At 38.3% G+C, this 25132-nt stretch overlaps 1 protein-coding gene across 2 annotated transcripts in view; it reads left to right on the top strand.

The window, feature by feature from the left end:
* The window catches only part of LOC121962908 (transmembrane protein 163-like), a 32412-nt gene that overhangs the window by 4018 nt on the left and 3262 nt on the right, over positions 1 to 25132 (top strand). For both annotated transcript variants that reach the window (XR_006107183.1, XM_042513229.1), the window contains exons 3-8: positions 1718 to 1837; positions 10553 to 10596; positions 10702 to 10793; positions 16015 to 16111; positions 23921 to 24032; positions 24298 to 24439. Coding sequence is in view for 1 of the 2 variants with exons in the window: in XM_042513229.1 (XP_042369163.1) it covers positions 1718 to 1837; positions 10553 to 10596; positions 10702 to 10793; positions 16015 to 16111; positions 23921 to 24032; positions 24298 to 24439 (607 nt within the window). In the remaining variant the exon portion in view is untranslated. The remainder of the gene's footprint in view (positions 1 to 1717; positions 1838 to 10552; positions 10597 to 10701; positions 10794 to 16014; positions 16112 to 23920; positions 24033 to 24297; positions 24440 to 25132) is intronic.

Raw genomic sequence — 25132 nt, 5'->3', positions numbered from 1 at the left:
CAGCACATGATTGAGGGCCACGCAGGAAAAGTGCAGTTGCAAGTTGTCCACTGAAATCTCTGACTTTAGCTAACATCACTCGCACTGATGATAAAACTTCAGTCCTGTGACACTCGTGAGGAGCCACAACTGTCACACAGCCAACAGCTTTCTACAACTTGTCATCCCTAATTTCACAGATGCTTGTTAGGGTTTCATGCGGATCCTTCGTAGTGTATTAAACAGTGATGGAATGTAACACAGTTCATTTACTCAATTACTGTACATAAGTGCAAATTTGAGGTACTTGTGCTTTACTTGAGTATTTTCTTTTCATGCCACCTCATACTTTTACCCCACTAAATTTCAGAGGGAAATACTGTACTTTTTACTTCATTACATTTATCTTAATGCTTTAGTTAATTTGTAAATTAAGATAAAAATATGATGTTTTATAATAAATTAAATCACCAAACTGTTTATACAAATACAGCTGCAATTCTTAGTTGGTTAATCAATCAGCCAATTGATAGAAAACTAATTGCCACTGTTTTTTTTGTTTTGTTTTTTGGGGTTGTTCTTTTTCTGTTTTTTATAATTTTAGTTTTTTATTTTTTTGTTTTAATTAATTTTAATTTTTTTCTTAATCTAAATTAATCTGAATTTTTTTCTAATAATTTTGAGTTTTTTCTCTTTTAATAATTGTTATTCTTATTTAATTCATTTTTTATTGATAACTTTTCAGGTGTTTTTGTATTTTAATAATTCTGATGTTTTGTAGTTTTATTTTCTGTGTTTTAATGTAATAATTTAGAGGTTTTGGCATGTTTTGTTTGATTTTAAGATTTTTCTGCATTGGGTGCTTTTACTTCTAAAACTTTAAGTACATTTTCCTGATCATACTTAGTTTTACTTAAGTAACATTTCATTGGAGGACCTTGTGAATTGTAAATGTACTGTACTTGTAAATGAGTACTTTTACAGGGTGTTATTGGTACTTTTACTTACTGGCATTTAATGTAAGCTGCTGAAAGTTAAAGCACCGAATTGGACTGCAAATGTCTGAAATATAATGAATGTATTTCATATCACATTCAGGGATCACACACCATGTTTCTGAGGGCCATTGGCCGTACTTTAAGCAACAGTGCTCAACACCACCATGTTAGAGTTAACATTTGTGATTATCGGTGAAATGTCTTACACGTTTTTCAACAGATTACCATGAAATTTAGTACAGACATTCATATTTTCCTCACGATTAATTCCTATGACTTTAATGATCCTATATTTTATCTGTAGTTAAAAATCTCAATTAACTTAAAACTGTCTAATGCTTCGGTTTTGGTCAATGATGAAATCGTTAACTGATGACGTCCCCATCAGCATCGGATGTACTTTTTGTACTTTTTGTTCTGAGCTAATGCTAACATTAGCATGCTTACAATCACAATTCTTACATGGTGATGTTTAGCAGTTTATATTTATTTGCTTATTAGCTCTAAGTGCAACATCACTGTAGAAAATGCAGAAATATACAATAACTCCATATAATTAAAGTCAGTTCAATGTTTATCAGTTTGGTATTGCATTAATTCGTACATGTTCTAAATCTGGAAACTGAGCTTAAAAGCAGCAAAGGCGAGTTAAACCGCCCCCTCTGTTTTCCTGGCCGCGCTCTCTGACTCATATTTGTCTGTATACTGTGGGTCACTGTGCCCTGTGTTTTTGTCTGCAGGTCTTCTGGAAAGCAGCATGCGTCTGAAGCCTCATGAAGCACAGAGTTACCGCAAGAAAGCTCTGTGGGTGTCTTGGGTGTCCATAGTGATCACCATCATCCTGGCCATCGCCGCCTTCAGTGAGTAACGCTGCTTCACGTCTTTTCTTTAATGAGTCTCACAGGAAGTGATGTTTTTAACCATTTTGATCACAGACACACACAAAAAATCCAAAGAAACACTGATGCCTGCTGTTTGTGCAGTTGAATGACAGGTTTGTTAATTACTGTGACACCCTGCTGATCACTGTGACACCCAACAGCCTGATTAAACGTCAGCACTTAAAAGAAAGACAGCATGAAGGACATGAATCTGATGAGAACATGCCACTTTGGCAGTCCACGCTTCATACCGAGATCCTGTTTGATTCAACCCTAAACCTTGAGCCTCCCACCGCCTCCACTCTAAATGACGGTTTCTCTCAGTGAAGAAAGCAACATGGAACATTTGTGAGTTAAGTGTGAGCTCGACCTTGAGTCTTGCTTTTGTTTTGAGCTTTTATTCCTTTTGAAGGCAGAACAAGTTTGAACGTTTTTGTCGTAAGCGTTCTGATTTTTCCTCCCGGATACAATGAATCATTCTGGGTTTTGACATTGAGAAGAGAAAGGGAAAAATTCTGAGTGTCTCTCACGCTTTTATATCCCTTAGTTTTAATTTCTCTGCATGTCAAAGGTTGCTCTCCTTGAATCTAATTTGGGATAGAAGTGATTCACTTTGTAGGTGTGATTCAGCTTATATTTCGTGTTTTTTTTTAAAATTTGTTAAATTGGAATTGAAGGGCCATTTCAGAAAATCCTGCAGATGACTTAAACATTTGACAGACTTGTAGACATTTAACGATGAATGCATGTCAGATATCTTCCAAAACATCAAGTAAAATGTGACAAGTGGTGCTTGAGATGATGATGTTTGTTGATCTCTTGGTAGTCTTGTCTATATTCAAGTGATGCTTCTTCCTCCTCTGCAGTAAATGCAGATTGGTGCTTGACAGAGGATAAGCTTTGCTGCAGTGTAGCTGATCACCTCAGTATTGGTTTGCAGATGTGCAGATAAAAGAGCTTCCTGTGATGCTGAAGAAGGAAAGCATGTTATATTTCTTCTCTGTGAGCTTGTTTTTAAATGTTCACGTAGCTCATGGAGAAAGACTTGCAGCTGGACATTTCTCTTCTCATGCATTTTGATCACATCTGTGTCGTCCTGCAGTGGTGCCGTCGCATGTCACATCACGCCTCTTACTCATAAATGAAACATGGCACTGCTTGTAAATGAGCTGCAGAAAAGAGCGGAGGAAGAGATGAATGAGGCCGGTGCAGCAGCAGTGACAGTAAACAGTGATCTGACTCGCAGTCACACCGGGCCAGTGTCATTACACACACGTAATTGGATTATTTCGATTGTGACGCTCGAGAGAGAAAAAGTCGTTAATTGGAGTCTTGTTTGAGGTTGAAATCGAGAATCGGTATTCGATTTGTAGGTACAAACTGACCACTTGTGTCAGAGTTAGTGAAGCAAGTTGTTGGAGTGAAGTGGTTATAGACTGAGAGGTTTTGTTTTGGAAAATCACAGCCTCTTCCTGAGCTCCGTCTGTGTTGTTTCATTTTGGCCATTTCCTGTTCTGATAAGGAAACGCGGGCGGAGAAGCGGGACTGGACAGGCCTGTCTGTCAGCCTCCTTCTCTCTGGCATGTGTGTTAAGTCGCTTAAACTATGTGTTTAATACAATCAGCTGAGAGGCCCATTCAATGCAAACTGGAGATTCTAGTCCAACATGTCATGCTATTTTTTTGTGATTTATGAAGGTATTGTTATGAAAAGGGTTAATCAGTTTTATATTAACGCAGTTTAATTTCAGTAGTGCACACTATGATCGTATTATTGCTGTGCAAAGTCTCCACTTTGTTCTGCCTGCAACTTCCTGTGTGACACTGTGGTGAAAATGAAATTTTATTAGCAAACAAGCCGCTGCCCCAGTGCATGATCACAAGAGGTTTTACTGTCACCGGCTGTTTGGAAACAAGCCGATGTGTACTGAGAGTAAAATATATCGTCCCCATTGTAAATATAAACAGTTTTAATGGGCAAAGACTGTGTGAGAAAAGTCTTTTTATGAAGCAGCTGTTAGCTGGTTGGTCACACCCTGTCCTCCTTTATGTCTGTTAGCTCTGTACTTGGACTGTCCTCAGCATGTCTTTTACTATGAGGAGCTTCATAAAGTCAGATAACACTAACTTCATTAAAACTAATAGACTCAGGATGCAGAAAATACGCAAAAAACACCATCAACTCTCTTTTATAAGTGTCCAACAATAGTGAGCTAATTTGTAAAGAGATAAAGGACTGGTTGACATTTGGTCCCTTTTATTGTCTATATGTGTGCTTAAGCTTATAATAACTGCTTCTATAGCATCATTTAAATATTTGACACAGTAAGTTGACATATTTTCACCACAAATCAAGCTGTTTATAAAACAATGATTATCATTATTCATTTTTCTTATTAAAGAATTAATTTGACATATTAAGAAATACAATCATTCGCTTCCATGAGATGATCGGTACTGCTCTCATGCTACATTATGTAGCATAAGAAAATAGTTAATTTAGAAAATGATTCTAGGGAAAGAAAATTCCAGAGAACTTTAATTCTGATTGTGAATTTTAAACATTTTTAAGGTAATTTTCCTTTTGTTGTTGTTTTTTATGTATTTATTTTCTTGTTCTTTTTACTAATTTCTTGCTAATTTTTGGGTCATTTCTTCTGAAGTTGCTCATTCCCTTTCTTCCATGTTTTTTGAAAGAAATCAAAGGGTTAAGGGAGTCACAGGCTATAAATATTTCTTGGCACCCAGCGGGTGCACGATGAGTTTGCCAGGAAATTGTTGGAGCACACAACTCCTCTTAAAACTTAGGGTTTTCATGCTTCGTTGTTTGTATGAATTGAACAAACAAGTTATGTTTATTAAAGAGCTTCAGAGGTACCAATGTGCAGATTTTACACTCTAGAGAGAGCCAGAGGGAACTTTCTTGTATTCACACTGTGGCTGACGTTGGTGGCTGCAGAGCCGCCATGTGAGAGCCCCGCGGGGTGTCGGTGCCGTCACCCCACCTGCTGCTGTTCCCTGTCAGCTCTGCACGATGACAGAATGACACAGATCCTGTTAAACATTAGCAGGACTCAAACATGGCAAAGACTCCATCCTAAGCATGTCTGAGTGTGTGAATGCTGCAGGTGCGTCTTTAACGTCATTGTATGGACATTACAGTGAGGAAAGAGCATGTGAATGGGACAGTTCATAGATGAAAGGTGCCACTGTCACTTTATATTATGGTTTTTGGAGCAGTCTGTCTCATCCATCTTGGGAAAATGAGAGTGTTGGCTGTTGGCTGCTGCCTGTCTATCTTTAGAGAAAGAATACGAGTGTAAACTGGAGGAAAAGTGGCTTTCAGCAGCAGTTTATGTTGGCAGAGATTCCCAGTTCACCTGGCTCTGCTTTAGTTATAGAAAAAGTTTGACCTTTTGGCAAACACACTTCGATTTGTTGCAGCGAGTTAGATGAGAAGATCGATAACACTCCTATTGTCAGGTAGCACAGCGGACAGACTGAATCTGAGCTGTCCTGTTTACAGTGGTGGACGAAGTCTTCAGATCCTACAGTATCACAATACCACACAGTGAAAATACTTTGTTTCAAATAAAAGTCCTGTATTAAAAATGTTTCTTAAGTAAAAGTAACTAAGTATAATCAGGGAAATATACTTTAAGTATTAAAAGTTAATGTCCAATACAGAGAATTCTTTTTTTAAAAAGAGAAATAAAAACAAGCCAAAACCTTAAAATTAAAAAATACAAAACACCAAAAAAAAAACCCTCTTGAAAATGTTAACAAAAATAGAAGAACGCCACAAAACTCAATTATTAGAAAAAAACAAACCCCAAACTAAAAATTATTTTAAAAAAACACCCCAAACCCCTCAAAAGTGATCAAAAGACACCTTAAAAACTTCAAATTATATAAAAACAACAACAATGATTAAGATTAGTAGCAAATAGAAAAAAACAGGGTTGCAACAACGATTCGGTTCAAATCGATTATTAAATGTGTTGGCAACATGGGTGTATTATAGTGAGGTTGGCAACCATGTTGGCAACGAATACAATTATCGATTTGTTGTGTCGCGCGATTATTACGTCACTCGCTGTGCTACGCCGACAGGTACGGAAGTGGAAAAGGCAGAGAAAACGCTTCGTACAAAAACTTTAACTTTAATATTATTTTGACAGCTCACGTATGTTCAAGCAACCGCCTCTTTGTGCACTTCTAGCACTGTTGTCAATGATAATATGTTTTTGAACAAAGTGATGGGAGAAAAAAAAATGCTTATTTGATTATTATTTCTATTTGTATTTTAAAAAAATCTGATTCATAGATTAATTGAAAAAATAATTGACCGCCTAATCGATTATCAAAATAATCTGTAGTTGCAGCCCTAGAAAAAAACAACCCTGAAACTTCTCTTATTAAAATATAGTACAATACCCAAATCCTAAAAATTATACATATAAAAAAAATGAAAAAAAAAACCCAAAACAAACAAACAAAACAGGTGGCAATTAATTTTCTGTCGATTGAATGATTAGTCAAATAATCATTGCAGTTGTTCTTGTATAAACTGTTTGGTAATTTAATTTCTTACAAAACAGCATTTTTATAAAAAAAGAAACTCTTGTCATGTTGTTATGAAAAAATCTTAATTTGTAAAGTAACTAAGTGTTCCGATAAATGTAGCAAAATAAAAGGTTCAATACTTCCCTCTGAAATGTAGCTGGATGAAAGTATTATGTTACATGAAAGTAAAAATATCTGAGTTAAGTACAAAAACCTCACATTTGTACTTTACAGTACAAGAGTAAATATCCTTAGTTGCATTTCACCTCTGCCTGTTTGGATCAGACTGAAGCAGATTTGTTGTTGTGACCCCAAATTTCACCTCCAGCTCATGTTTTCTTGTCTGCAGTCCTTCCTAGAATAAAATGAGCAGAGTAGAGCTGAGCTGAATGAAGCAATGAGAAAGTAATGGAGCCGCTCGCTGCTGCTTTAAGACGTATGCATCGCCACAACAACACAGTGAGACAAACACCATCAGTCCACCAAGTGTAAAAACAACCTTGACAACAAAGTGTTTCTCTGATATGCAGAATGCAGCTCCAGAAACAGCCAATAACGCGGCAGAGCTCGGGTAGTGTTTTATCTTCTGTTCTCCTGCTTCTCTTGTCAGATGTGACAAGCAGGGAGGAGGAGGGGGGAACTGGGAGACGAGAGACCTCATATATATGTGTGAGTGTGTGTGTGAGTGTGTGTGTGATAGCCTGATGAGATGCTGGAGCTCCGTCCCCGCTGACACCCACCCAGCTTTCTTGGGAGCCAATTAGCCATCACTGGGCTCAGCTTTGACGACTGCAGAGCAGCAGCAGATTCATTTACACACAATTTCTTCTCTCGGCTCCTAATGAAGGAGCTAGGAGGAGAAAAGGGAAGGAAATAGGGCAGAAGGGAGGAGGAGCGAACATTTCTGGATTTGGACATCCAGTTCATGATGTTACAGGCAATTCTGTGGGGTTTCCATCATGAAAAATGTCTATAAAATTGCATGAAAGCAAAAGTTTTGCCTGCAGTCACAAATCTGCTCCCTTGATGATTTAGTAGATGGTTTTGTATTTCAGTCAGAAATTGAATCTGCAGTCATACTTTTCTTGAAGTTATTTTTAAGCCCTGCTGTGTGTCTTTGTGCTCATACATGCTGCACAGGCTCAGATGATGTGCCAAAGTCCTTCACATGTAATCAAAAGAAGAAAGCCTCATGCTCCTGCTACATTTTCCTTGTTATGTCAGCTCTGGCAGATATGTGTCACTTGGGTGTCTCCACAGTCCCTCCCTCTCTATTTACCTTCATTTGAACAGCTGTCAGGTTGTGTTTGCCGGATCATACGTCTGTTATCACAGCGAGAGCTCAGGCACACAGGGATTGACTTTTTCATCAGAATATCTCAAGCCTGCCTGTTTGAAGAAGAGATCAACTATGTACATTGTGTAATCTGTTTTTATTTCATATGCATCATGCAGAATACACTGTAGGCTATGATGTTTCTGCAGTGTACAATATATGGTACTTGTGTGATGATACATAAGTTAAACTATCTGGAAGCCTCTTGGTTTTTCAATCTTCTTCACAAGAATAGAAACATCTAGACATCACACTAAAAAAAGAAATAAATCAGACATTATAAAAATTAGCGTCAAAATTGTACACAACATGTTTTAATTGGCTTTTAGGGCTGTCGAAACATCTTCTTTTATTATGTTTTTATTTTTTTTTTCAATTGAGGACAAGTGCAAGATGGAAATGTGCAACAGCAAGAGGGCACTCAGGATCCCCCAAAAAGGCTTGCACAACAAGACAAACTTCAGATTGAAAATTAACCCTTTTCGTTCAAAAACTTTGGAAAAATTTGGTAAGAAATGATCTGCAAGAAGTTAGTAGATTAAGAAAATTCTTCTTCTTTCTTTCTTCCTTTCTTTCTTTCTTTCTTTTTTTCTTTTTCTTTATTTTTTGCGCAGCTCAAATTGTTTAGATTTCTTTCGAAAATATAGGGGAAAAAAGACAAGGAATGTCCCACAAATAGTAAGAAATTAGTGAATTTTGAAAAATATTTTTACAAATCCAGGGGAAAATGTCCAGAAACTATATTCATAATTATATTGAAAAATACATTACGGAATTATTATTTTAAGCACTTTTTTCAAGAAAATTATTCTTTTTTTTAAATAGTTAGGGACAAATGAAAAAACTATGTAAAAACTATATTTATAATCATCATAATTACATATTTCATATTAAGTGATTATTATTATAATTTTTAAGCACTTTTTCCAAGCCTTGTTTGCCTTTTTGTTTTCTTTTATTTACTGATTTTCATGTAAATTCCTTGTACTTTTTGGGTATTTTTTTTCTTATTTCGTTGCTCATTGCCTTCCTACCATATGAATTCTCATTAAAACATGAACTTTCCTTTTGATGTTCACTCTTAAATAATGGATAACAACATGTTTTTGGCATATATATTAGGACATTGACAAAAAAAGAGAAATAATAATAATGTTCCTTTGTTTCACAATGACTTTCATGAATGTCTGTGTAAGGCATGGGAGTTTAGCCTAAAACTGTGCCGACAGGTTGCCATACCCGAATGCCATATCAGATTACATTCTCTAAAATCTAAAAACTCTCAGAATCTCTAAATCTCTAAAAATTATGAGTCAGGCGCTGTATGTGATTCTGCTAAATAGACCAAAAATTGTTGTGCAGATCATTTTTGTAATCAGCTCTTGTCACTGCTTCTGTGCTGCATCTCTGCAGATCTCTGGTGTCATAAAAAAATCCCACCTACTCATTTGTATTCAGGGGTTGCTCCTGTTTTTGCAAAAGCAAGTGAAGGCAGCATTCATTTCTTTTTTTTTTTTTCATTTTTGGTATGGGGAAAGTAGATGATTGCACCTTCAGCCCAGAGAGAGCAACTGATGTAGATGAAACAATAAAAGAATGAAGGATGGTGAAGAAAAGGGTGATCTGTAGGTTGCTAGAGGAGGAGAGAAAGAAGGGAGAAGATGGAAAAAATCATGATTTTGCTATCCTTGCAGCAGAAAGAAAAAGAGTGTCAAAAGAGGAAGCACAGAGAAAGAGATACCACACAATGCTGTGTTTCTATGTGCAGCGCTGAGGCAAGTTTCTGGCCCCCAGTGAGTGTCGCTAAAAATAAACCTGGGAGGAGAGGAGAGGATTCCTCCCCTCTATCTTTCCGCATCTTTCTCCCTTTTCTCTCTCCTTCCTGCTCTTCATATTCTCTGCCACTGCAGGTGTGTGTTTGTGTGTGTGGGGATGATCACACACGGTGCTTCAGCCTCAATGTTTGTTTTCAACACAGCTACAGCTCATTATTATTGGGCCAAAACAGGCTCATAATATGCTGATAACTAAATCACTACAAAATGCATCTTACCTGGCCTGTCTGTCAGGTTTTCTGCACAGACTAGAAAAATTCACACAAAAATGCACCTCTGGACATAATTATCTATTACTGCAGCCAAACAGTGTCCTGAACTACAATGAATGTGTTTATATATATGTATATTGTGAATATGTGTTTATGTACAGATTCAGTGACAGGAGAATGCCATTCTGCTGTCTGTATTCTCACAAAAATCAACTTAAATGGTGTTTTTTTTTTTTGCTCTCAGAGATATAAGCACACCTCCTGTAAGCAGTCTACAGTGTGTAACATGAAGAGATATTGTATAGGTTTAACAGTTAACACTGCAGCATTACAGCAGGAGACATCAGATTATTAAACATAATATGCAGAATAATCCATGTTCATGACCAGATATCGGAAGAAGATAGACAAGATAGGATAAGCCTTTATTGGTCCCACAATGGGGAAATTTGCATTTTTACAGCAGCAGGGTTTGTACAAGATGAGCAAGCAAAAGAGCAACATAAATAGTAGAAAAACAAGATGCAGTAGTGAAAAACAAGAGTGTAAACTCAATAGTTAAAAATATTTACATCAGTTGCACATGGAAGATAATTGCACTTGTAAAAAATTGCATAAATGGAAGGGTGTGTGTATTTGCACCACGTGAAATGAGGTTGAAGGAATATCAATCAACACACATGTTGAAATAATGTGACACGTGTCCCTTGTTGTTCACTGTCCCTCCTCTTCTGTTTTCTTTCCAGCTGTTTCCATCATGCGCCACAGTGCTTCAGCCTTTGGATTTGCTGTAAGTTGACTGTAAAAACTTCCCTTCACTAAAGCTACAATGAGAAACACTGTATGCTGTAGTGAAGAGAATATTAAACATCTCCTGTTTGTTTTTGCTCTGCAGTTCGACGCCACACTGGATGTGTTGTCCTCCGTTATTGTACTGTGGCGGTATAGCAATGCTGCAGCTGTCCACTCAGCACATCGCGAATACATGTAAGTACAGTCACCCAGACCAAGTCAGACCTGGTTTAATGACATACTAAACAGGATTTTCTTGAAAAAAAGAACCATGTATAGACTTACACAGGAGTAATCCCCCTCTGGAAGTGAGTGGCAGTCTACATACAGTCAATAATGCTCCTAAAACCAGAATAATATTAGCATATCCCACATGTCTTCACTGGAAAATGCTTAATGCTTAGGAATAATAGGGGAATATTGGTGTGCATGAAGCTGTAGTCAGTGTTCGGCAGGCTTTTTACTCTAATTTGTTTTTGCATTGAATTATCTTAAAAAAGTTGTAACCACCCAAATGAAACTTTCTGATGGCAAATCTGATTGGTGATCTGATTGACTGATGTATTTTTTAAAGTCAGTGTTCAGCTTGAAATAGTGTTCTTTTGAGTGCTTTGTTTCTGTTTATATATATGTATATATATATTTAGTTGTTTTTTGATTTTTTTTTTTTGGTCTAAAGTTAGAAGATTAGCCCACTTGCAAACCCTGCAATTGTTTTAGCCTTTGTTTTTTGGTTTTATTCCATCTGTGACGACCAAACAAACTTAGAAAAGTGATGAAATCCATTCCAGTGTGTCCACTGTGTCTCATGTGTGGTCCGCTTTGTCCTGTAGAGGAGTGTGTCACATAAAGAGTCTCTGCAGCTTTGTCAGCCTCGGCCCGTTGGGACCGATCACAGACAGGCGCCTCACGTCTTATCTATACCTGGCTGACAGTGGTGTGTGTGTGTGTGTGTGTGTGTGTGTGTGTGTGTGTGTGTGTGTGTGTGTGTGTGTGTGTGTGTGTGTGTGTGTGTGTGTGTGTGTGTGTGTGTGAAGGTCAGGTGGGCTTTTCAGAGCCTGTTGAATGGTCAGGGTCCTGACAGTTCTCAGGTGACTCAGAGAGAGAGAGCGAGAGAGACAGAGAAAAGCAAGTGTAATGCATTCATCTCTCACTTTATTTTTGTCCTGTTCTCTTCAGATGAGTCTTAATGTTACTAGAGGAGTTAACAGCAAACGAGCTGCCGTTACCCAGAAAGCAATAACCACTTTATCTATGAAAAACAAGACATTCAACCAAAACAAAAGCATCTGTTGTGAATGAATCAGATGAAATTATTGCTGTCCTCTCTGTCAGAGCATCTGGTAGATTCACACAGTGAATCTGTCAGTCCAGACGTGCACACACACACACACACACACACACACACACACACCAAACACACACAAAAGAGCAACTGCTAATGAGATCAACAGATGAGATCCTGTCTTCTGGAGACGAGATAGTAACAGAGACAGAAAAAGACATTAATTCAACCGGGGATTCAATATATGACATGCACCAAAAATGAAATACCATTTAGTGCTAACATACATTTCAGTTTCTCATTTCAGAAATAGCCACACAAATACCACATTTTTTGAAAATGAAATTTTAAATGAACTAAAGCATGATCATTTTTGTTTACAGGCCCGAGCCTGATAAAGTAATAAACAGATGAATATTACAGAAAGAAAATGAACAAATACCAGTTGGAAAAAAAAAGATCATAAACACACACATGAATCATTGAAAGATATGTTTTAGTCACTCTTCCTAACACACCTTTGTTAACCTGCAATTAATCCCTAACATGAATTATCGAAGGGCCTCTGTGTCATCTCTAAATTAAGTCAGTTATATCTTTGGGTGATTCATGAGTGACTGCCATACATTTATCAATCTGCCTTCATTTCCTTTTATTTCGGCGCGTAATCTTTCTGTGGGTGAAGATTTCTTTATACCATTGTGTTACTGATGGAGGTATTTCTTGGATCCAATAAAATAGTTGGAATACCCGAATAAAAGTAGTCGCAAAATTATGAGCTGCTCCTTTGTTGTTGAATTAAGAGGCAAGTGTAACAGTAGAATAAGTCGCTAAAAGTCATGAGGTCACAAACGGATTCTTTTAATATCAGTTACAAAACTATTTATCTCAGGTTTGCAAACATTAGCCCGGGGGAGAGAGTGTGTTTTATTACTGATGAATTCACATTTAATTATGGAAAAAAGACTGTTTCCTCCTTAGATTCATAGTTTTACTTCAGTGTTATTTTCAAACATGAATATACTACTTTTGGTAATTAGTGCTATGAGCATTAAAATATGCATGGTATTTAACTGCAAGTCTTCATTAATTCATAATTGCTGAAAATCAAATATTCGTCTTAATGGTTTACCTTTTTCGTGCAATAACGTGATCACAGAACAAGAAAAGACAGGCACCAGGACACATAGACAAGAGATGATATAAAATAAGAACCAGACAAAAGATAAAAATAAACAAAAAGGAATACAGGTTCAATGGTAATATTATGTAGATGTATACATTTTTAAGCTGCACATATGCAGATTTTATATATCCATACATAAACTCTTACTCTCATTTTTGTGTGCAAAGGTGAGGGACAAGGGAAGGGAATTAGGGGGTGAGGGGGAGATGTAGGGAGCAGAGGGTGTGTCCCACAGACAGTGACAGTGGCCAATTAAATTATGAATCAACAGCATAAAACAAAAAACAAAAAGGTTTTTCCATCACTTACTTCCAATGTAAAAAAAAACCCAAAAAACATATGCTCTTAATTAAGAAAACTATAAACAAAAGTCAATGATTTTGTCTCATTGTATATTCAAAATCCAAAACCAAAATAATACATCTATATCATCAAGATATATAGAAGTTTCTGTCTTCAGTCACATGCTGTAGAAGTTGTGTTTTTGGTTGATATATGAGTGTGTGTTAAATCCTCTCATTAAAACATCCACACAAAATCATTTTTTCACAGCAGCCTTCGTTATGTCACTTCAGCGGCTAATTGGAGAATATGGATAAAGTTCAGGAAGCTACTCAGCTGGTAATTGTCTTCGCTGAGAGGCCAGGCTTCTCTCTGTACACACACACACACACACACACACACACACACACACACACACATATATTCATACATAAATGTTCTTTATCTCAGAAAAGTGAGAGAAAGTGAGAACTTAAACGCCCACACGTATGTACATGTACTTAAGTCGACATGTATGACATGTACACATGGATACATACATCAGCTAAAACACATTCACACACAGACACGCACGCACACAAACACACACACACGCACACCCACACACGCACACACACACACACACACACACACACACACACACACTCTAAAGCATTTGTTTGTTTTTCTCCTCTGGCTGTTTTTTAATTGTTGGACAGTTAGTGAGAAAACTAGTGAAGCATATCCAGAGAATCAATATTATTCTTGAATTTCTTTTTTTCTTTGTGTCTTAAGTTTGATCGAAGAGATGTGGCTGAATAGTGATGCACAGGTACAGACCGGTTGCCAAGGCAACAGGCTCAAGATGTCAAAACAAGACAAATTAGGGAATTTTGTTTCCCAATGAAAGAGGGAGCCCTTCGAAACAAAAACACCTTAATTGACATGACTGCGGCAAATGTTAGAGTGAATTACTGTTGTTGCGGTTGCTGTTGTGTTGATAGTGATGTCATCCACTGTGATGTGATGCATGTGACGGAAAAGACGCTGTGTTTTGCTGGAAACCTTCACATCTTTGTTTTGTTGTTGTTGTCGTTGTGGAGCCAACAGCAGCTTAGAGACACGGTGTCATTTTTTCATCCTCTGCACCCCACAGGGGGCCTGTTAGTGGGGATTGAGAGCTCCCAGCATGTGTGTGTGTGCGTGCCCCTCCATGGCCTTCCTGTAGTGATGTTGGGTGTTGCCTTGGTTACCTCATCCGGTCAAAAACCCAGGACACTAAAAATGTGGTTTGAGAGCAGCCATCTGAATTGAGCACACACTGGTAGCCATGCATGACCAGGGCATATGCTGCAGTTGATCTGTGTCTCCCTCTGGACTTTGTTAATTGGTTAAAGGTTTTTAAAGGACATCTGCTGCTTCCAAATAAGTCTTGATGGAGCATCTTCGTTTCATATGTAATTGTAAATGCAGTCAGCTGTCATTCAGGATTCATTTAGGGTGATAGATAAATGTAGGTTTAGCTGTCTTTTTCTCAGCATAAAGCCTGATTTATGTTCGGGCAGCAACTTCCTGTCATCTTCTGTGTGTGTCACTTTTTTATCGCTCTGTGTCATTTCTCTAAATCTGGACGTTTTTGCGGGTCCTTGAATGTAGCGCAAGGGGAATTTTTTTTTTTTTTTTTTTTTTTTCTCCTCAGCAGCAGTTTGCAAAGTTTGAGTTGTGGTGGATAATTGATCTGTTGATCTGATCAAAACTGATGATCAGATTGATAGATGAGAGGAGCAGCTACTGCAGAAGCCAGTGAACTCATTCTTTCTGACCCAGTGCAATGAATGCTTCACTTTTTATTCAGCTTGGTGTTCTGCTGCTCTGTTTGTACCCAAATTTAACCAAACAGTATATATATTCAATCAGTGCTGTCAGGATAGTTTTGTGTGTCCTGGTGTGAGCAACATGGGGTCATATCCGGTTGATCTGATCATCAAAACAGTTGGCAAACATCCGAAAATACCAAAAGTGCACCTCCTTATCAATGTCCTTCATTTGCTGGACCAAAACATTGTTGCTCTTGTTTGTTTAAATCGACAATTTCCTTTACTTTTTCTCTCATTGTCATCTCAGTGTAAGTAAGTAAATCTCCCCCTCTGTGATTAACTCACTGACTTCAAATCCCGTCATTGTTAAAATGGAAATGGATAATACAAAGTAAGAACAAAGATATATATATTAATATATATATATATATATATATATATATATATATTTATATACCGATCGGGATGCTCTGATGTAACTAAACAAGCCAGTTGGAAGATCTTACCATGAAAACGACCGAAACCTTTCGCAGAAACATAAGTTGAGTACGCAGCTTTGTGATTTCTGCCGAGCAGTGCTCTGAAAAACTGTTGACCATCCTACCATAATGTCGTGTTAAGGTGTCATTTTCTCTGTGGTGACACTTAATGCTGCTAAAAGAGAGCAGGTGGTTACTGGTGTCTTTCAGCAACACCGCTGTCAATACATTTACATGATAGATAACCAGACGGCCACCTCAGCTAATGAGCGCGGACACTATTGATTGGCTCACACTGTCCAACTTGGCACAGGAACTGTAATTTGTGTTTGTGTGGTTATTAATGCACTCTTCATCACTGTTTACTTCCATCTCTTTTCCTCTACAGAGCCTGTGTTATCCTGGGCGTTATTTTCATCCTGTCCTCCTTGTGCATTCTGGGTAAGGCTATCCACGACCTGGCCACCAAGCTGCTACCTGAAGTGGTAAGAATTTATCCATTATCTGCCTTTCACAAGCTATTGAACCCATTGAAACCTGAACATATTGGTTTGATTTCTTTAAAAAGAAATTGAGAAAAAGGCACGAACAACTTGGCCAGAAGTCCAAAAAACTACAAGAAACAAGTAAAAGGTGACAAAAAAAGAACTGAAAATTAATTTTAAAAAAGGGATAAGGGCTTATTTTCAGATAATTTTACTGTAATTTTTAAATGACTTCTTGCTAATGTTTCAGCCATGTCTTGTATTGTTTGTTTATTGCCTTCTTTTTTAAAGACATGAAACCAATTTTCTAGGCTGCATAGAAATATTTCACAACAAAAAACTTGATTATAGTTAATTACCACGTTTTTATCATATATGACATCGTACAGTAAATATCAGTGTGCAGGAAATGGCTCTGATGCAGTGCAGGGGTTCAAATTAGATTCAAACTGGAGATAGAGATATTTGAATTATAGCCTCGACCATGAGGGACAGGTTGTCATGCATTAACACATGAACAGTCTGTCGTACATTGTGACAGCTGCATCACTGTCAATGAAAAAGTCAAACAGGGTCACTTAACGGTTTGATCCATCTCACTGGAGTCATAATGCAGAACTGATGCCAGTAGTTTGGTGTTTAATCTGATTTTTTGGTGGAATTTGTGGTTATTTTTAACACTACTCTGTCTGCCTGCTGTGGTACGACCAGTCTGCCAGTGACGAGGATTTCTCTCAGAATCCAAAATGCCCTGCTGACTTTGTGCCTGTTTCCAACATTACCCTCCCAAAATCTGAGTGTTCTTCTCAGCATCCAAGACAAACATGCTGACCATTATTCACGTGATTTGCATGAAGCTGCTGATATAATGTGGTCAATTCTGTCCCCGTCCTGCCATTTGAACTGGCAGTAAATCTGATAAGATGGCCGTCACGTGGTGCTGGTCACTGGAGGACTGGTTGGTGGTTCAGGTCCAGCTGAAGGTCAGGATATAAAGAGGAGCAGCTCAGTGTGACTGAACAGATGGCAGGTTTTGGCTTTTTGTCTTCAGGCCAAAGAAACCACAAATCACATCTTGTTGATTTGATTCTAATTAAATTTGATGTGTCAAGGCTGCAGTGGTGCATTTGGGAATCGTCAAACTATTATCATATTTGACTCTTTCATTTTCATATTTAGTAGGCTGTAATGCAGGCAATGTGAAGTTGGATAAAACAAACTTGATGCACTCATGCGTGGAGTAGGAACAAATGCACTTGAATTAAGTTAAAAAACAACAACTTTTATTCAAAAAATGGCTACTTGCTTTAAAACACCGACCAGTCTTTGACTGTGAGGTGTCCATCAGGGTGTCCATCAGCGTATGTGTGTGTGACAGAGGTTTAACAGTGTTGCTGCTGCTGTACGAAGAATGTCACAAATCTCATAGTTTTATTGCCCTGTTGCCGGGCAGTAGTCAGCTCCGTAGCTGCGCAGTTGAGGATCTGAAGCTAATGATGGTGATGATGAGTAAATATGGGAACATGATGCTTTGGTGAGCTGAATTCCTGTTGAGAGATTATTGCTGTTCAGGCCCTCAGTGCCTCTTTCTGCTTTAGTTCTGGGATCTAATTCACACTGGTGTCATTTTGAAAGTAGGAAACTGATTGTTGCTGTCTGTTTTAGCCTCAAATGCATGATTACACATTTTAAATAATGGCAGTATCTACTGTACAACTCCCAGGCTGATTTTACCAGTTGTGTGAAGACTTTATTTCAGACTCTTAAAGGAGCAAACAGCAGCACATACAATCTTAAAAGCTTCACATCTGAACTGTATCACACTACAGCAAAGAAAAGAAATCATGCGCTCGAACATCAGTTTGAAAATATACTTTTTAATTTCATTCTGAGAAAAAGAAAATCTTGTGTAGCTGCTTTACTTAAAGATATACTATATATAAACTGTCAGTAAATAACTAAAAACATTACATCCAAATTTAGCCCCTTTTCTCTCTGCGACTGTGCTATCGTAGGAACGTTATATTTTTTGTAATGGAAAAACCAATACTAGCGAGCTAACTAAGCTAACCGCTGGCACCTACCTGTCCAAAAGAAAACAGGATGACTCCACATCACTGTTCATCCTCTTCTTGTGTGTTTTTTCAGCACCGTCAGCAACATTTTTGCAGCTTCCTCTTATATGTCTGCTGCTACGGTCTGATCCTTCTCTTTTTATAAAGTCCAAGGTTACTATAGCTAACTAAAACTCTATTAAACCAAAATTACGTATGTGTGAAAAATAACTAAAATAACTGACATAAAAATAAAAACTCTATTTATAGGATATTGTTTACTAACAAATATGGGAAATGTCATGGTCTTGTTTTTTTTCAATTTTGTCAAATTTGTCAACAACAATTATGAAAGGCGTTGCATGTTTTGGAGACTGGGATGTCTACATGATTGTGAGTTAGTTGTCTTCACAAAGTATTGTTGTTTTTAAATCTTGCCCCTTACAAATACCGCCCATATTATAATAAAAAACTAAAAGCTAACACTGAAATTGATAAAATCTAAATAAAAATTAGAACTTTTTTAAACAGAAAAACTAAACTGAAACAGGCTCACTCACTGGAAACTAACTAAGTCTAATCTGAATTAAAAACAAAAATCAGTAAAAAAGGAAAAGCGCCATAATAACTCTCGTCCTGACCCCAGCAGCGCTTTTATTGGCTGTGGGCTACACAGCAAAATAAGAAGGAAAATTAAAAACCTGGGGAAAGGGCAGAGTCTCTGCAGATGAGGAAGAGAGAGGAATTACTTTTGTATGAGTCCACAAATGAAGTGTGCCATACCATTTATACATTACTAAAAATCTTTGATTTTACTTCTGCTTCATATTGTTGTTACAGGTGGTGATGATGATGCTAAGTTTCAAATCTAGATTGATAATAGGGTAAACAGATGAAGATCTGTTTAATGGGTGAGGAATTGGTATTTTGGAGTGGGTCAGACAGGATTTAGCTGGTGTTTCTGTGTTTATTTGTACATAATTCTATTCTTGTGAGTATAGATTTCATTTCGGTTAACTTTCCAACTCAATAACTTACTCCCTGCCTTGTATTATTGCAACATGCTTGTTGTGATATTGTTATGAAATATAGACGGAGAGAACAGACCGACTTCACAGTGGAATACTCCACACTCTGTTAAGGTTAGATTTTGGGAAAAGCATAAAAAACAAAATTCATCAACACAGTTGAATGCATCTAAATCATTTTTTTCGTGTTATTGGTCCAGATGCAGAACAGAAATATACCGTGATGAGACATGCACATTTCAGGGGTTTCAAATCGCCTTTGCAGCTCACTCAGGCTCAAAATTCAATTAGTCTCCAAATCCTTTATTGATGTTTCAGACCAACTGTGTTTTCCATCTCTTCATCTGTGGCTGCAGCGAGGGGAAGCGCCGGGCCTGACTGACAGCGAGCAGCAAAGCATAAACAAAGGCCGACTGTGGGAGCGGCGAGGCAGACAGATTGTGTTTTTCTGAGTCGACCCGCTCCTCCTCTGTCACACAGTTGGCTTCTACCACTCTGCTTTCTGGTGCATCACACTTTGAGTTAAATATAGCGTGTGTATGGCTCACAGCCGCCCTCAGTATTCAAATGCTAGAAATACGGTTTATTCTCACAGCCTCGCGCTCCTTCTCGCTATGAAATGTTAATAAGCAGCTGTTTAGGTATGCAGTCATGAGGAAGAGGAGGGCAGAGACAGAGAGGGTGGAAGAGGAGGCATGAGGGGGAGGATGTTTGGTTTTTGACACCTGACTGTTCCTGCTCTGCTGCTCCTCTGAGCCCAATTAATGTCGGTTAGCAGCCAAAACAAAGTTGTGGTCCTCATGCAGGCATTTCATCACTGTTTGGTGGAGACCTTTTAACTCTCAACAGGGTCTCCTTTATATGTTAAATGAATTTGAAGAGTTGCAGTGACTTCTGAGAGTTGAGAAGATTTCACAACCCCTGTGCTTATGAAATCCACTCAGAAGCCCCCAGAAAACCTTTGAAATACACGATCGCCAAGCGAAAGACGAGACAAATTTCAAATCTGTAGCTGTGTTCAGTGGAGCCACGCCAGACCTGAACTTTCAGACCAGATAGTACCACTGTGATTAAACTTTTCATGCATAATTATATCGAATAATAATAACATCTTCGTATTCTGCACCAGCAGCTCTGTAAGTTATATGTAAATGTCAAGAACTGTGTTCACATTCTGGGCAGGTTCTGTCTGTCATGAGCTCTCCCTCCTCTCCTTTCTCCCCCGTGTGTGTGTGTGTGTGTATGTGTGTGTGTGTGTGTGTGGGCATTTCTGTTTCTCATGGGTCAAAATGCCGGCCAGCGCACTATGAATATTGATGATAACTTTACTGGGGGGATTCCTCTTAAAGTTGATTTGAATATTTGAGGAATGCAATATCCAGATACCATCAAACATGATGTACTTTAAGTAGTAAAATACTTCTAGTTGTAGTATCTTGGGGTGGCACAGTGGTACAGTGGTAGGCACTGTCGCCTCACAGCAAGAGTGTTCTGGGTTCAAACCCGCCAGCCAGGACCAGGGTCAGATAGCTTTGTGCCAAGAACACAGCAGTCGCTTCACAGTTAAGCTATGGCTTTGGCTACACTTAAGACATAACAGATTTGGATTGTTTGCAGAGCGGATGTGCAGCAGAATGTATCTTTTGCTGACTATACCTGCAGTGAACATACAGCATAGAGCTGGAGGAGTCACATTCAAAGCAGATGGTGATTCAGCTTTCGTTTTGGGATGTTTCTTAAATTTTTGGACTCTGCACAGCACTAATGTAATGCAATATGGTTAGGTAAACATTTACAGACTACAGAAGACTTTGTAAAGGATAAAGTTACAAAGAAATTGCTAGCTGGTACTGTCAAAAAAAATACTGACCGCGTGATTAAGACCCAAAAGTGGAAGCCCAGTTTGATACAAAGTAGCTAATTTACATTAATTATACATTAACAGGAAATATTTTGGTGTTTCGTTGACTTTTTGGCATCACAAAGTCATTTCCTGTGTATCATAGTTTATTAAATAAAAAATATAGACACTTTATGATCAATGTCTCTGCAAAAAGGTGTTGTATGTCTCACGTAAAAAATGTAAAAAGAAGACTTGCCTTTTATTACGTTTGTAGAGTGGATCTCCGCTGTGCACATGCACCACTGCTCTCACAGCTATTATAGCTGGTTTCATTGATAATATTGTAAGCGTAATGATGCACCAGCCATTATGTGAACGGTCCACATCCATTAGGTCTTCCACATAGCCTCGGTGTGAGTAATACTCATAAACTACGAAAAGCAGCTGCAGTAAGGAGAAAAAAGACTAAATATAGTCTATAATTTGTTCCTTATAGCTAAGATGGTGTATGATGAATAGCTTCCATTTGAAAAATAATTGTAGGTTTGTATTTGCTGAAATTAAATATTTGTCCTTGTTGCTGAAGAATGTATCCAATATTTTGAGAATAATTAACTATTAAGTTATTATTCTCACAGCTGAGTCACAGCACTGACTCAGGCCTATGCAGCATGCTGAGGTTTTCTCTCCATCTCCTCTTTGATGTGTGCAAGCTCGCCAAAGTAGCTTTTCATGGCTCCAAGGCCGTAGTGCAATATTAATGCTGCCGCAGAGGCACTGAGTGCTCTGCAGCTCCCTTTCTCTTTTCTCATCCATCCCTTCTTCTCCTCCACCCATCCTGTGTGCATTCAGTTTGTGATTTAGGCTCACAATAGGTGCAACAAGAAAGTAATCCTGAAGTTCTTTAAAACCACCGTGTCAGGTCAAGAAAAGGCATATGATGAGATAGAGATCATTTCCTGGAAAAGTAATTAAATAAGAGCGATGAGACGCAAAGGAATAACCATTATTTGAGCATGATTTCAACGAGTGGTCGAGAGAGAGAAGTGATGTTGTCTCTGTTGCAGAGATGCTGACAAGTTACGTTTTCCAACTTGATTCTCAAGTCTTTGAGTTAGAGTCCAAGTCAAGTCTCTTATGTTTTAATCTCTCATGTTTCTAATGATCAAATTTTTATTTAGTTTTGTGCAAGGTACAATAACAAATAATAACAACCAGTGCAACAGCGCATCCTCATACACTGAGCCGCATCTTATCCATATGTGCCCATTAACACATTAAACCTCCCCTCCCTTCTCCACACAGGCTGGCTTAGAATGTTCTTGAAGTCATATGATTTAAAATTAATGAATCAATTTAAAAAAGAAGAAAAAAAACTCACAGAAATAAATAATAATGATAAATAAATAGAATAAAATAAAGAAATACTAAAAAAAACAACAACAAACAAACACAGAAATAATTGCTCATATCATTCCTCTCTCCTCCATGTAAAAGAAGCCAAACAAAACAAAACACAAAAACAACTCGGTAAAGTGAATCTAGGAATAATAACCAACCTGATTCATTAAGGTGAATTTTGCCTGACCCTCTCCACTGCCTTAGCCAGAGTTTCAGTATTATTCACCATGACCTTATTGGACCGGGCAATAGACAGTTCCAGAGATATTATGTCATGTAGTCGAGCAGCCCATTGAGTAATATGTAGTGTATGTTGGGATTTCTATCTCTGTGTAAGAATTTTCTTTGCAGCTGTCAAGCCTAAAAGCAAGGGATAATGAGGAATCAACATTTAGAAGTAAAATTATCGGAGTACATCGATTACAATTATAAATCCCATCAGAGAAGCCACTTGAGACCAGAAAAGCTCCACCTCTAGGCATCGCCACATTGTATGCAAATAGGTTCCTATATCTCTATTTTTCCATAAGTGGCAAATGTATGTGGAGAGTGATATGAAAGTTGATGGCACCACACAGTGTGTATTTGCTTATGTATGATATTGTCTCCGTACTGTTATAGTCATTATAGCAGAGATGCTGAGAGCACAGACGTCGTGTGAATGAAAGGCTGTAGCCAAAACCTTTTTCTCCGATGCACATAACTCTGATGTTTTCTGCAGCCTTTGGGACCACATCAGACCGGAGCTCCATTACAATCCTCCCTGCTGGCTTCCTGTCGATAGAAATGTAAAAGTAAACTTTAGATAACGCCATACCGCAACTGTCATGCAAGAACCGTTGCCGTGTAAATGGCCCCTCTAACATCAATACAGTCTGAGGGAAATTCTGTTTTTTTTTTTAAACATAAAAGCATTCAAACACGCTTTAGTGAGTACCCAAATTACAAGGAGGAACCTAAAAAATTAGCATAATAAGTCCCCTTTAATAAATGCTAAAAAAAAAGTCTTATTAGTTCACTAACTCACAAACTACTTAAAATCATGTTAAAGTAAGATACTTAATGATAGATATTGTTTTTGCCCCTTTCCTAAAAAAGTACAGTTCTGCAGGAAAACATTAACTGTAAACCAAAATCTAAATTAAATTCCTCTTTTTTTCGTGGTGTCTGCAGTCTTCTGCTCAGACTGCGAGTGGCCTTTCAGTGGGATGTAAAACCCAGAACACAAAACACTCACAGCTGCCTGTACAGTTATAGTACAGTTTTTACTTTTTATTTTTGTCATTATCATAATACCTGACATCAAACAAGCTGTTGGGCCTCAAAGTGACATGGATCAACCAGTGGTACACTTTGAGGGAGGACCAAGGATTGAACCCTGTGGGACAACAGTGACATGACCAGGTGATTAACAAAGAACTGATCATTAAGTTAAAAAAAACATGACTCTCACTTTGTCTCTGTGCTTCCGTCTGTCTCTCAGGATGACTTCCTGTTCAGCGTGTCCATCGTCAGCGGCTTGGTGTGCATCATTCTCGCTGTGATCAAGTTTATGCTCGGCAAAGTGCTCACGAGCAGGGCCCTCATCACTGATGGTAGGTGCCTGTCGTTTGCCACCTACATAGAGCCAGGTGCATTTTGGTTTAACGAGATGACCTTTGAGTATCTGACAGATATTAGAGGCATGTCAAGAATCTGTCATGTCACGAGACACTTAACATATAAGCCACAGCCAGCAATGTCACATGTCCATTAGACTCTTAGCAGGTGTCTGAGGGACGCCCAAACACAACGAGGGCTGAATTCCAACACTTACAAACCCCTCCTCAGCTAAAACGTGACTGTTTTTTCTCTTTTCAGGATTTAACTCTCTGGTCGGGGGAATCATGGGGTTCTCCATCCTCATAAGCGCTGAGGTGTTCAAGCATGAACCCCAGGTGTGGTACCTGGACGGGACAATAGGCGTCCTCATAGGTCTGATCATCCTCGCCTATGGAATCAAGTAAGTGATTACAAGAGAGTTTTGATAACACATACGGTTGGCTGGCTATAGCCAACTGTATGTGTTGGAGATGTGTTGGAGATGTATAACCTGGCTATACATCTCCCCTGTCACTGTTTTCTGTTTGTTTATGGGGAATGAGTGCCTCATATAACAGATCTATGATGGTTTCTTAACATCTTTGGTTCTTATACATCTCTTACAAACATCATATATATGGTTTTTGATCAGTTTAAAGTAGTGGTAGACTTTTTACTAGGGTGGCCTGAGTGGGACACTGATTCATGCAGGGTTGGCATGAAGTATGAGCGCTGCTGCGGACACAGGTGTTTGCACAGCTTTGATTTACAATTTTAAATTAGTCAGCCTAGACACATTACTGCCTCTCAGGTTTAAGACCGAATTGCACCTGTAAACAAAATCTCAGTTTGATAGTCAAACGGCTCTAACTGACTGCACAGATAGCCAGTCATAGCGAGGTGGCACTTCGGGCGGCCAATCATATTCAAGGGGTTGCCCCGTGCAACCACAGGCCACTCCCTAAACACGCCCCTGGTTCAAATCACCGGGGTGTGTTTGTTTTGAAAAGGAAGAGACCTCTATGGATAATTTGGCTTCTGGTGATTGGTGGTTGCAGTCTACAAGTCACCACCTACGCCACTGAATCCCCCTAAATTTTACACTCTTCACCTT

Source organism: Plectropomus leopardus, chromosome 24, assembly GCF_008729295.1.
Source record: "Plectropomus leopardus isolate mb chromosome 24, YSFRI_Pleo_2.0, whole genome shotgun sequence".
NCBI classification, from domain to species: Eukaryota; Metazoa; Chordata; class Actinopteri; order Perciformes; family Serranidae; genus Plectropomus; species Plectropomus leopardus.
The sequence above is the reverse complement of the archived record's forward strand: the minus strand, read 5'-3'. Positions and strand labels throughout refer to the sequence as shown.